The sequence below is a fragment of the Daucus carota genome, chromosome 8, assembly GCF_001625215.2.
Source record: "Daucus carota subsp. sativus chromosome 8, DH1 v3.0, whole genome shotgun sequence".
NCBI lineage: Eukaryota > Viridiplantae > Streptophyta > Magnoliopsida > Apiales > Apiaceae > Daucus > Daucus carota.
In genome coordinates, this window is record NC_030388.2 from 32,020,817 (window position 1) to 32,033,633 (window position 12,817).

The 12,817-nt window shown below is 32.9% G+C and overlaps 2 protein-coding genes across 3 annotated transcripts; one reads left to right on the forward strand and one right to left on the reverse strand.

Annotated features, from left to right (window-relative positions):
* Positions 1 to 311: 311 nt before the first annotated feature.
* Positions 312 to 6,126, forward strand: LOC108199762 (serine/threonine-protein phosphatase PP2A-2 catalytic subunit). The gene is made up of 6 exons (XM_017367726.2): positions 312 to 753; positions 4,386 to 4,500; positions 4,637 to 4,745; positions 4,823 to 4,900; positions 5,322 to 5,513; positions 5,602 to 6,126. The coding sequence occupies exons 1-6, from the start codon at positions 498 to 500 to the stop codon at positions 5,773 to 5,775; spliced, it is 924 nt and encodes a 307-aa protein (XP_017223215.1). The 5' UTR covers positions 312 to 497; the 3' UTR covers positions 5,776 to 6,126.
* A 512-nt stretch (positions 6,127 to 6,638) lies between these two features.
* On the reverse strand, positions 6,639 to 10,368 carry LOC108197615 (uncharacterized). Of its 2 annotated transcripts, none has more exons than XM_017365279.2 (4): positions 10,208 to 10,368; positions 9,989 to 10,118; positions 7,170 to 7,400; positions 6,639 to 6,889 (listed from the first exon to the last, which is right to left on the reverse strand). In XM_017365279.2, the coding sequence occupies exons 1-4, from the start codon at positions 10,261 to 10,263 to the stop codon at positions 6,779 to 6,781; spliced, it is 528 nt and encodes a 175-aa protein (XP_017220768.1). In that variant the 5' UTR covers positions 10,264 to 10,368; the 3' UTR covers positions 6,639 to 6,778. The 2 variants fall into 2 exon arrangements, with proteins under 2 accessions (XP_017220768.1, XP_063938653.1); XM_064082583.1 differs by having other exon boundaries at positions 9,989 to 10,110; positions 10,208 to 10,349.
* Between the last annotated feature and the right edge of the window lie 2,449 nt (positions 10,369 to 12,817).

Here is a 12,817-nt window from a genome sequence, read left to right on the forward strand (position 1 = left end):
ATATAACAAGTGCCGGAGCCTCGAGCCCAATTTCAACTAAAGAAATTAGTAATACAAGTTTGGAGACTAATTCAGACTTTTGAAAAGTTCAAAAATAACCTATTTTGACTTGTAAAATAAATATCAAACTCAAAAAATACATAAACTTTTTTTTATCTATTATAAGAAATAGCCTTCAATTTGTAAAATCGTAAAACAAATATTTTGCATTCATACATTCGAAATATTATAGCATTATTATCGACAAAAATTACTCCTATCTCACAACTTTACCAACTCAATAAATAAACAAATAAATAAAATATTTCAACAAAACATTTACATTTCATTTGAGTTTCATTTCACTCTCTCCTCATCTCTCTCCTCTTCATCTCTCTCTTCCTCTATCTCTCCGAGAATGAGAGATTTCAATTTCAATTAGCAGCTATCAAGATTCAACCTTTTCAGATCGGAGAGACTGAAACCGATACATACATATCTAACACGTATATAGAGAGATGGTGTCGTCGTACGGAGATCTGGACAGACAGATCGAGCAATTGATGGAGTGCAAGCCTCTCTCGGAAGGCGATGTGAAGATACTATGCGATAAAGCGAGGGCGATTCTCGTGGAGGAATGGAATGTGCAGCCGGTTAAGTGTCCGGTCACTGTTTGCGGTGATATTCACGGTCAATTTTACGATTTACTCGAGCTGTTTAAGATCGGGGGAAGCTCTCCCGATACGAATTATCTTTTTATGGGCGATTATGTGGGTAAGATTGTAACTTTATGCTTATGCTTATTTATGTGTGTGAATGTGTTTTTTATGCTAATTTATTGGTTTTGTGATGTGGAAATTGATTGTATATTGATTTGAAGACTGAAGTGATTGGTGGTGTGGTCTTTTGTTAGGAGGATTTTGGATTGTGTGGCGATTTTGATCGGGAGGTGTAGATATCGATGGTAATTGTAGAAAAATTAGTCTATGTGTTTTGTAGGAAGTTTTGGTTTAGTTTCTGTATTTGTAGAATATCGAGAAATAAATTTGGTTGATGATAATTTGTGGTTGTTGGGTGGATGGTAATCATAGAATGATTAGTATTTGTGCTTTGTAGGAAGTTTTGATTTAGTTTATAGTTTTGTTGAATATCGAGAAATGAATTTGGTTGATGATGGTTTGTGTTTAGGTGTAATAATTATCAACTGGGTTGTACTTGAGATTAAGTTTTTTTATTGATGATATGTGTACTTGTTTAGAAAATTTTGTATTGTTTCTGCTTTTTTAAAAATTGAAAAGTGGTGTTTAGAATGGGATGACATGAGTTGCTGTTACAGTTAGGGTATATGGCAATTATGAGTTTGATTGCACGTGTGTATAAGCTCATTATCAGTTTAGGCCTTAGGGTAGCCAGTAGCATTTATTTGGCGGCTGTTATTTGGATTTTACTTGTCCCGGGTTGGTGGGGGTTCTCCTTTCCATGGGTGATTACGTTGGTAAAGTCATATAAATTGTGTTTGTGTTTTGGCGTTTCTGTATATTGAATTTGGAAGTGGCTACTTCATTAAATTTGATTATATATTTATGTGTGTAAATATGATTCTGACACTAATTTGAAGTGGTCAGCGCAATAAATTTGATTTTATATGTATGTAAATTTTGATAAGATATTCGGATAGGTTGGTGTGGATTGCATATTTATGTAGTGTCTACTTTTGTTGAAAAGTGAATTTTTAATTTCTATGTGATTTCCTTGAATTGGTTATGTATTCAGATTTTTTGTTTGGTAGATATGAATGATATATATATAGAAGAAACAATATGTATAGCTTTTTAAGAAGTTTTGGTTTACTTGCTACATTTGTAAAAATTGAAAAGTAGTATCAAGAATGTTAAGGTTAGGGTATATAACAGATTTGAGCTGGATTTTACTTGTCTATAAGTTCATTGTAGCTGGTGTTTACTCATATATAAGATGGTATCTTATGTATACTTGTATATTAGTTTTTGGTTTTGTCTCTGCTTTAGATAAAAATAGAAACTGGTTTTACGGATTTAGTAATTTGTGTATCCGTTTGGTACTATAACAACTATGAACTGAGTTTCACTTGTGTAAAATTTCATTACAAAAGTTCAGATTATAGCTGATATATAGCAATTTACTAAATGCTGGTTTTCAGGTATGATATTGTTTAGTTATTTTGTTAATAGTCGGCCAACATTTATTGTGTTACTTGTTGATTAGGGTTTGTAAAAGAAACCATAAACTATTAGAAGGAACACAATAGGTTGTTCTATCATTAAGTTTTTTTCTAAATAAACATAGGTCAGAATCAATAAGCTCCTAAGTAAATAGTTATTATTATTTATGTTGGGGTTTGGACCATGTACTTTTTCAAGTTGTGCCTGTTGGAATGAGGGTTTTTGGGTGGAATGCTTGCTGATATCTTTTGTTAGAAAATTGGTCTGTTTTTACCAAATTGAAATGTCATGTAGGTTATGGGGATACCTACTGTTGGTCAATTATGGTTCGGCGACCACAATTGCTGACAAATTGATGATCAGTTAATACCCCCTTTAACCCTGACATGCCATAACTGGTTGACAAAAATGAATTCGTATGTTTGACACCAACACTCCTCTATATTTCAACTGGTATTGTCGTGAAGTGTTTAAAGATTTTTGTCAGTTTGTGCCGCTTTAGAAAATCAAACATTTCTTTCTTAAAAGCATAATGACTACTCCCTCCGTCCCCCTGAGTTATATACATTGGGGGACGGGGACGCGGCACGGACTTTAATGCTCCCGTAAAGCATAGTTCAATAACTTATTTTTAAGATTTTTCTTTTCTGAATAAAAGTTTGAATGTTATATTTTTATACAGAAAAAGAAAATTTTAAAAATAAGTTATAGAACTATATTTTATAAGAGCATTGAAGTGCGTGTCGAGCAGTGAAAAAGAAACGTATACAATTAAATGGGACAGAGGGAGTATAATATAGTTCAAACTGGATTCATGCATTTCGTTGGTATTACTTTTTGGAGAATTTAGTATCAATCTGAAATACTACTGTAATTATGGAGAAACTGCTAGGCTTTGTAAAGCTGCTGGAATTGTTTAATTGGGTTGATGATGTTCTATAAACGATGTGTATTAGTCGTTTATAAAACTGTAGTAGTTAACTACAGTAATACACTGCATCTGTTATTAGCCAGGTATATTTACATAATTCCAAAAATGTATGTATGCAAAAATACGAGTTTTGTTACATTTTTTATAAATGACATACCGGCCTTTTGTGATTGGAAATTATTTGCTAAGTGCATCAGATCATACTTTTGACGGGAAGCATATTGTTTGGTTTACTAGAGTTTTGAATGGAGTACAAATAGTAAATTGACTTAACATATAGGGTTTACATTTAACACTTAAATAAATTATATTATAATCGTCTGTGCACCTAATAAGAAAGTAAATTGATGAAACCTAATGATATATTAGCAGCGGTAGGTCTTAATGAAAAACAGAAATGGGCTAAAACATATATGCATTCATTCTTTTCTATCATGGTATCATCTCCTGTCTCATTTCATGTTCATATATAAATGTGATTCAATAGGTCTAGGGGCTGAAAGTCTTGGCACTGAGCACTGATGATAAAACTAATAGTTTGATTGTAATATAATTACATACTGTCGTACTCTATGTAAGAAAAGCATTAAGCATCCACACAAATTCTCAAGTGCAATGTAAAAATTCTATTATTTACAAGTTTTGTAATGCTCCTACAATTATTCTCATATTTCTTTTCATGTTACCTTATTGTTAATTATTTTTATCGCTGTTGTATTTCGTAAGTATTATGTATTTGTGTGTATCAAGTATTAAGCATGATTCTTATGTCTTTGTGTAAATCTTTTTGTTAGTACTGAGTGAGAAGATATTATGTATAAAAATAAGAACAGGATACCGTAAATATGGTCATGATAATATTCAGTATCAGTATTATAGATGCGTTTTATCCTTGGTAAGTACTGAAAGGATTGCAACTTTTCTTCTCTTTGTATAGACTATGGAGATGTTATTAGTCTTTTTCTTATGGTAGCTAGCAGTTTGGTGGGTTATATGCTTTTGCCTTGTTTAACTAGATTATTAATCTAACAGCAAGAGTCTATCAAGAGACGATACTTAATAGCCCATTGGTGAACATGTAATTATATTCAGCTAAACATAAATTTTAAGGTGGGAGAAAATATATTCATTCTTTTGTGGAATAGACTAATGGAGTGAGTTTCGTAGTTTGTTATGATATAAGTCATATATGTTCACTTTTCTTTTTTCATTTGACAATTGTATAATTGTTTTATGTCGATATTATCAATTTTTACTCACACTTATATATGCAGATCGCGGGTACTACTCGGTAGAGACTGTCACTCTCTTGGTAGCGCTGAAAGTTCGATACAGAGACAGGCTTACAATCCTCAGAGGAAATCATGAAAGCCGACAAATCACTCAAGTGTAAGGCCTTTATTAATCAGCGGTGGTGGTTATGCCACAAACATCTTTTCTTGAGGCTTGTTCAAGGCCTTAATATAATGTGTAGCTGATCGATTTCTGCATATCTAATTCATGTTCTACTTATCTCCAACTTCAGGTATGGTTTTTATGATGAATGCTTGCGGAAGTATGGAAATGCGAATGTGTGGAAATATTTCACCGACCTTTTTGATTATCTACCTCTTACTGCACTTATAGAGAGTCAGGTTTGTGATTCTTCAACTATAATTTTGTGTTTGTATCATCACGAGTTATAACCACATTAAATTTAATAAAATTGCAGATATTCTGTTTGCATGGAGGACTTTCACCGTCTCTGGACACCTTAGATAATATCAGATCATTGGACCGTATACAAGAGGTACATTAACAGTTGGTATGGTAGGAATTTGTATAGCTTGTGGTGCCATGTGTAGTGTGATTTTCATATCACAATATATTACCGTGGCCATAGTTTTTGTAACAAAACCTTTTATCTAAGAGCCCCCAAGGATCTGTGCATGTAGGTCACTCACATCAGAAAGAGTAAATGGAATGAACAAATAAATAGAAGCCTTTCCCTATATACAGTTATTATAGATGTAAAACCATAATTATACACTATAACAAGATAAACTATGTGCTGTATCAGCTATTAGATTTCAGATTGCCCTTTGAATGTACTGCAGGTATGTATGTATACATACAAATACTTGTCAACCTCTTATACTTTTATTAGTCTCTCTTGCTTTAGAATGTTATGCACATTCTCATACTTTGTGACTGTATATATGAAATGCTAGGTTCCACATGAAGGACCAATGTGCGATCTTTTATGGTCTGATCCAGATGACCGGTGTGGCTGGGGAATTTCTCCGCGTGGAGCTGGTTATACCTTTGGACAGGATATAGCAGCTCAGTTCAACCACACTAATGGGCTATCTTTGATTTCTCGAGCCCATCAGTTAGTGATGGAAGGTTTTAACTGGTGTCAGGTCTGTGCCCTGAATTCTGGATGGTTAAAGACTGTACATTTTGTCTTCTTATTTTGATTAGTTTTCATCTCCTTGTGTTTTCCTTCAGGAAAAGAATGTGGTAACTGTATTTAGTGCTCCAAACTACTGTTACCGGTGTGGTAATATGGCAGCAATTCTGGAAATTGGCGAGAACATGGATCAAAATTTCCTTCAATTTGATCCTGCACCTCGGCAGATTGAGCCTGACACCACCCGTAAGACTCCTGATTACTTTTTGTAAGCTTGTTGAGGTACTAGCCTTCATGTCGATCTCAGACCCCAATGTGATTTTGTTCGAGCATGTTCTTTTATTGGGAATCTGCTGCTGATGCTTCATTCAAGAAAATCATCGGAGACTGGACAGAAGGCACCAGCCATTTTGTTATGTATATTGTCCAAGATTACATAAAATGTTGTGTTCTGTAATTTTTACATTAGGAATCAGATTTCACCTTGGATTTTGTTCTTTCAACATTTTGCATTGAAGTTCTATAATTTTGACCTGGTGATTATGTACATGCTTATATTGAGCACCTACAGGTTTTGTTAACTTCTTAACTAAAATGTATTCCACACATGAATATTCAGGTTCTGTTTGGCGTAAAATAATTTTCTGCAAATTATTTTACTACAATAGTTTATAGGATATTGTGCAAGTCGTTGAAAAGAGTACCAAGAAAGGTGAGAAGAATATTTACTTTTTGAGAGTTGCTTGAGATTATGTATATTTGTATTGCTTATGTTCTATATAACACAATATCCAACACCCTAACATTCACAGCCCATGGGCATATTACACTAATGTGCAAATAAAATTTGTTGTAGATATATAAGAGATGGTTCACAGTTCAGGACAATAGATTTTTGATGGGAGTTGGTTGTCAACGACAATCGTTTTCTGATACTAACAAATTTTCGGATTTTTTAATAGTAAGATAAAAGTTTTAAAATTGGTATCTAAAACACGGACCCGAATTTCTGTACTATTCTAAAACCGCAATAACTTCTGATACAATTTGTTGTTTTAAACTTGATTTAATAAGATGTATATTATCATAATTTATGATATTTAGTTATTATATCAGTCTATCTGTAAGTTGTAAATTACAAATAAACTTATACAAACTGATGGATTAAAAGTTATCTTTCATTTACAAAGGTTCAAGGATTAAAGACATTCAGAACATAGTGAGAAGGTAGAAAATACAGGGAAATTACACGCGGCCTAATATAATGAACCAAAATTAAAACCTAGAACTCGTGGGTACTCTAACTGCTCCTGATACATGAACATTTCCCTTTCTTCTGAAGTACACAAACGAACCACTAAGGATAAGCAAAAATAGCATAATTCCCTGCACAAAGGTAGTTACAAGTCAAAAGCAAACAATATTGAGAAGTACCGGCAGTACATGTTTACAATGAACAGAACATTATAATTTTCTTTATAAGAAGCGATTAGGCAGTGAAGCATATTTAGAATAGGAATACTTCGCACACGTCCTTCGCACCTTAATATACAACGTCCCAAACATATAATTTCACAAGGACTGGGACAATGAGTTGAGACATTGTATAGAAGAACTGGCCTTCAGTCCAAGTGAAAAGGAACAGACAGAATAACAATTAACATACCTCAAATCCAAGTACGGATATTTTCTCTTCATTAGTTGCAGGTATACAGCTTCTGTATGTGATGTATGAATCTGCCCCACCCTTTGATGCCGATTTATTATCCAAAAGACTTCTCTGTTTAACTGCACCAGACTCCTTATTGCTGACTTTTTCTTTAGAAACAGCTTTACTTTCCTCACATCTTAAAGGTATACGATAACCAGTTTCACTACATCGGTATTTGCCATCATTCTGTAAAATAAAATGCAACATAATTTACCCTCCATATATTGTGCAGGTATAACAGATATAAGAAGTCTGTGTTTGCCAACAATAAGACCAGTACAAAAAGAAAATAACTAAAAGAATCAAATACATACATGATACTGATACATCATGTATCCTATACTTTTATTCGACAAATTGACCTCAGGAAATATAGCCATTGTTACATTATACACTAATCGACTTATCGTTTAACTAGCAGCCGGAGAAACTGTGGATTTTCACATAAATCTCCAGTACGATTAAAGGAACGACGAACTGAAAAAATTTATATATACATGAACAGCCAAGTAAGATTACTTGGACAAAACAGAAATCTTCCAGTGAGGCATTAGAACAAACAATTTTCGACTTCTACACCATGAAGGAGAACTCGCGCGTTGCCAAGAACTCTATCTAAACTATTAACAATGTCTAGAACTTGCTTACAACTGCACTGTGTTTGAAGAAGCAACATTCAAAATTTCATTATATCAGAGTCCATAGACATTGGTGCAGAGGATAAATAAAACTCCTCACTTTCCAATAGAAGGATATGTCACTACTTTGCTCTCATCTAACATATCAAAGTTGCCGTCGCAGGTCCTTGGTAGACCTGGATGGAAAAAAAAAAACTATGGAATACGAAATCTTCCAAGAAAATAAACTTTGCAATATGAATGGGGTCTTCATAAATTACATCCAGGCCAGAAGTTGGAGGATGCCACTTTAAGGTCCAAATGTTACCACTTAAGGACGAGACAAGGAAACTAGCAAATTTTTTTTTGTCAGGGAAAAGTAGCAATTTTAATTAAATCTAAAACAATATAGCTGAGTTGTCGCTACTATGAATTATATCTCCAATTCACATCTTAGCTACAAACAACTATTCCTCCATTCTAGAAAACTTCCATAATATTTGTTGTATGAACATATATAACAGGAACTAAGAGTCGTACCATGACAAACTTGCATTATTCCATTGTGAACATCTTATTTCATATTACTAGAAGTTTAGAGATGCTGTCACATCTCTGTATTCCTGATTTTACACATGTTTAATCCATATTGTTATCATATATAATGGTAGCTTCTCGAGAATTTAAATTGTAATGCTCCCCCCTCATACTTGACTATACATAACGAACTTCTCATTCATTTTGTGAATCACCACTAGCTTCAACGAATTCTTGAAAAGAACTACTAATTGATCTTCAAGCTGGCAGCACGAATTCCAAAATGTCTTTCATGCGTTCCCGATAAAATGATATTAATATTAATGTGCTTACTTTGACTGTGTGCATAGGCCGTTGCAATAAACTCTACTTCGCATGTTGAGACCAGCAGTTTGTTCTTTCTTAAATGACCACAATAATACAGTTGACCAATGTCAAATGCATTACTGAACATTGTTTTTTTTTAATCCACTGATCGAGCGTCCCTTTGTTATTGTACACAAAATTAATTAAAGATATATTATATGCTCGTAAATTTGGCATTCATAACTTGTTACCTTGAAGGAGTCCATATGGAGCTAACATGTTACTTTTGTTCCAAATGTTCACAAGGATAACGCTAACGACCCAACTCAAGAAAGAATTATAAGGTTTTAATCAAACCTCCAAGAACTTGGGACACAAAGGTTATTATTACTTTCAAAAGATTATATTTGTGAATATGAGCAAGCACTTTGCACAAACTAAATCAAAGGAGAAATATTATAATCATGTGCACGTTAATGATATGATCTTTCGTGTAAAAATTCCTAGTGTTTTCAACGACTTTAAGAAAGTTACATAGGAATTTAAGATGACAGATATTGATTAGCCTTCATAATTAACAATCATTGGGCTTGAATAAGTATGAATACAAATTCAACTCAATAGTCAATGGAATAGATAAAAGCTATCTCATCTCGACTGTAAATAAAAAGAAACCAAGAAGGATCCATGACGACCGAAATTTAGGAGTCCGAATAACAAAGATAGGTACACAACTTCACCACCCATAACCTACACCTATAATAACTACCACCTACACAAATAACTACACGGACTTAAATACCTAAGGGTGTTGGCCCTCACTGCCACAATTTTCAAGAAAAAAGCCCCTTATACCACAGTCGGAGAAGATGGTCCCGACCTACCACTTTGCAATCCAAAACACTAGATCGTGCAGCGTATATCCTCTTTCCCTTCTTAAAGCTACACGATCATTTTGAGACCCTAAACGCTATTCATATAGTGTTTTACTCCTAAAACGCCAGATCATGTTACGTTTTGTAGTGATTTTCAAACCTGAAAGCGTTTTCTTCCAAAATCAAAACGTTGGATTGTCCGTCATTAATAAATGATATTTTGGGTCATTTCTCCCGACTGTCATTTTGGGCATTACTTCCACAAATTGTGAATACCTAACAATTTCAACAACTACTTAATTCATGTCAAGACATACACATTCTCACTAACAATTCACCGCAACACGAAACCAAATCAGTACAACTACATCCACATCACCTAACTCGCTCAAAACTACGAAACAGCATCAAAACACGGAGTTTAACAAAATGCGCATACCTTCTCTGCGTAAAGGCAAGGGATACAAGGACCAGAAGGAGAGCAATCGTAAGTGATATTGAGTCCTTCAGGCGTCTCCTTGAAGCTCATCAGTAATCTTCGCCCTAATTCTGATCCTCGTTCTGTTTCACTAATTCAATTCCGATTAAATCAGATTAAAAATATTAATATTAATATAATATAAAGTGATAGACACGAGCATATGTGCGATTGACTTACAGGTGTGAAGAAGCGGGGAGAAGAAAGCAGAGGATGAGTATTATTGAATACGCCATGGATTTGCTGTGTAGATCTCTGGTTTTCACTTGAGGAGGTGGCGCTTCATTTCTCTGGGTTTTGATTGTAACTTGCACGATCGCATATTGGGGCGTCTTAAAAATGATTTTGTGTTTTAAATAAAATAAATAAGTGGACATTTAGAAAAGAATCAGAAGCTGTCAGCTTCCTAAAAATGCTTTTACTTATTTAAACAAACAAGTTATAAAATATTAATTTATATAAATGGGTCAAGAAAAGCAAAACTAGGAAGCAGGTTCAGCTTACTTTTTTATCTTCCTACTTAATATTAAAAATATATAATATTATATTATAGTGATTTATTGATTGGATCGCATAAAATTTTAATTTTGATAGTTTACTGTAGACTTGTAGTATGTTTTGACAAATCGGATATATACTTCATGATTTTGATTTATCTCTTAAAAAATTATTAATTTCAATAATAGTACTTAAAAGGTATAATAATTAAAAATATTTATAAAATAATGAGGATTAAGAATGTAAAAGAGAAGAAAATGTATTGTTTATTTAGAAAAAAATAGTGATTATTTTAAAAAATTACTAATTTGAAGAATGATTATGACACTATAGCTGCAGTTTATATATAGCTCGTTTAGAGCATCTCCAATGGCCTCTTTATAGTGGCTCCTAAATTAAAATTTGAAGAGTATTGTGATTTTGCTTGTTGCAATAGACTCCTAGTCACTCTTAAATTCCTTAAATTTCTCTTCTCCCTCCTCAATTATAAGAGCTACTAGCCACTTTTAACTCATATTTTATAATAAATTTGTAAGCATTCAATCTATCTCCATCCACTTTCTCTTGTACTTTTATGCATATGACTTGCTTTTGATAATATAAAACAAAATAAGGAGTGAATATAAGAAGTGTTGTTGGAGTTGAACCCACGTTAAATCACTAGAAGTTAATATTTTATATTATATTTAGGAGTGATTTAAGAGACTGTTGGAGATGCTCTTAGCTCGAGTGCTCAGAGCAACTCCAATGCAATGCTATACTTGGTTCTATTGCTATATTATAGCATCAAAAGTAAAAAAAAAAAACTCAACTCCAAATGGGTGCTATATTTGAATGCATAAATGCATCCTTGGTTCTATATTTGAAACCAAGGATGGATCCATCCATGTTGCCACATCATCAATAATTATAAATTGAAAACTAGTTAATGAGTTAATAAGTTAGATAAAAGTTAATGAGTTGGTTCTATATAGAAGTTAGGTAAAAGTTAATGAATTGGTTAAGTTTGAAACTAATTATAGAACTTAGGTCTTGCTCCCGAGTTTTTTTAGGAGAGAAAGTAACTGAATGCAACATCCCACTTTTGAAGTGAAAGTTTTAGAGTGAAAGTATGCTATATTTTCACTCACTTTCACTCGCTTTCCTCCCTTTAAAAAACTCGGGAGCACGAGTAGAAGTCCTTCCTCTTCACTTGCTTTCCTATTTTTTTAAGGGAAAATAGATTTTTTTACCACCCAACTTATTATTTGTTTAGAAACCTACCACTGAACTATAATTTTTTTCTTTTTTGTCACTAATGTTAGGTTCGGACTTTTTTTTGTCACTAAAGTTAGGTTCGGATTTGATTATTAACACTATGTTATTTTTTTAGTATTATTAAAATATAGTGTTATTCTGCAATATAATGGCGATCTGATATGTGTCTATATATTTATGTAGTGTCCTAGGTAGTTTACCTTGGAGGACGAGAGTTGGACATGCATTTTGAGACTCCAAAAAATTTCAAAAATTATTTTATTTATTTTTTCTGAATAAAATTTAATGTTGGTTTTTTTCCCTTAAAAAAACGTTGGATTTTTTTTTTGTCACTAACGTTACGTTTTGATTTGATTATTAACAATATGTTATTTTTTTAGCAATATAAAAACATAGTGGTAGTCTGCAATATTATGGTGATATGATATGTGTCTATAACATTATATACAGTCATCTATATGCCTTAAAGTACGAGAGGCATTTTAAGAACCTAAAAAATTTAGTTTTATGAATTATTTTAAGACTCCACAAATATATAGGTGGTGTTTGGCTGACCACATTTTAAGTCTTAACTTGCTTCTGACTTCTAGTTCACTTTTTTATTTTAAGCAAAAAGCACTTATTTTAAGCTCACCCAAACGGCCCCATAGTATCACTTGACTTTATAGTTTTTTACCACTACTTGTCACGTATTTTAAGGTTCTCACTTTTTATAAATATAGTTCCATAAGTTAATTTTGAGATTTCCTTTCTGAGTAAAAAAATCCGTACTCTCGTCCTCTAAGATAAACTACTTAGGACACATATGGAGTACTACATATAAAGATATAGACAGGTCACTATTATATTGCAGACTATCGAAAAATAGATTTCCGAAAAATATCATTTATATGGTCGGAAAATTTAAATAAAGGTCTGATTTTAATTAAATATAATAAAATTTCCCAAAATGTCCCTTCAAAAATTAACGGTAACGGCAGAAGATGACGGAAAGGGTGGAAAGTGTCTACAGGTTAAAAATAAGGGGCTGCATAG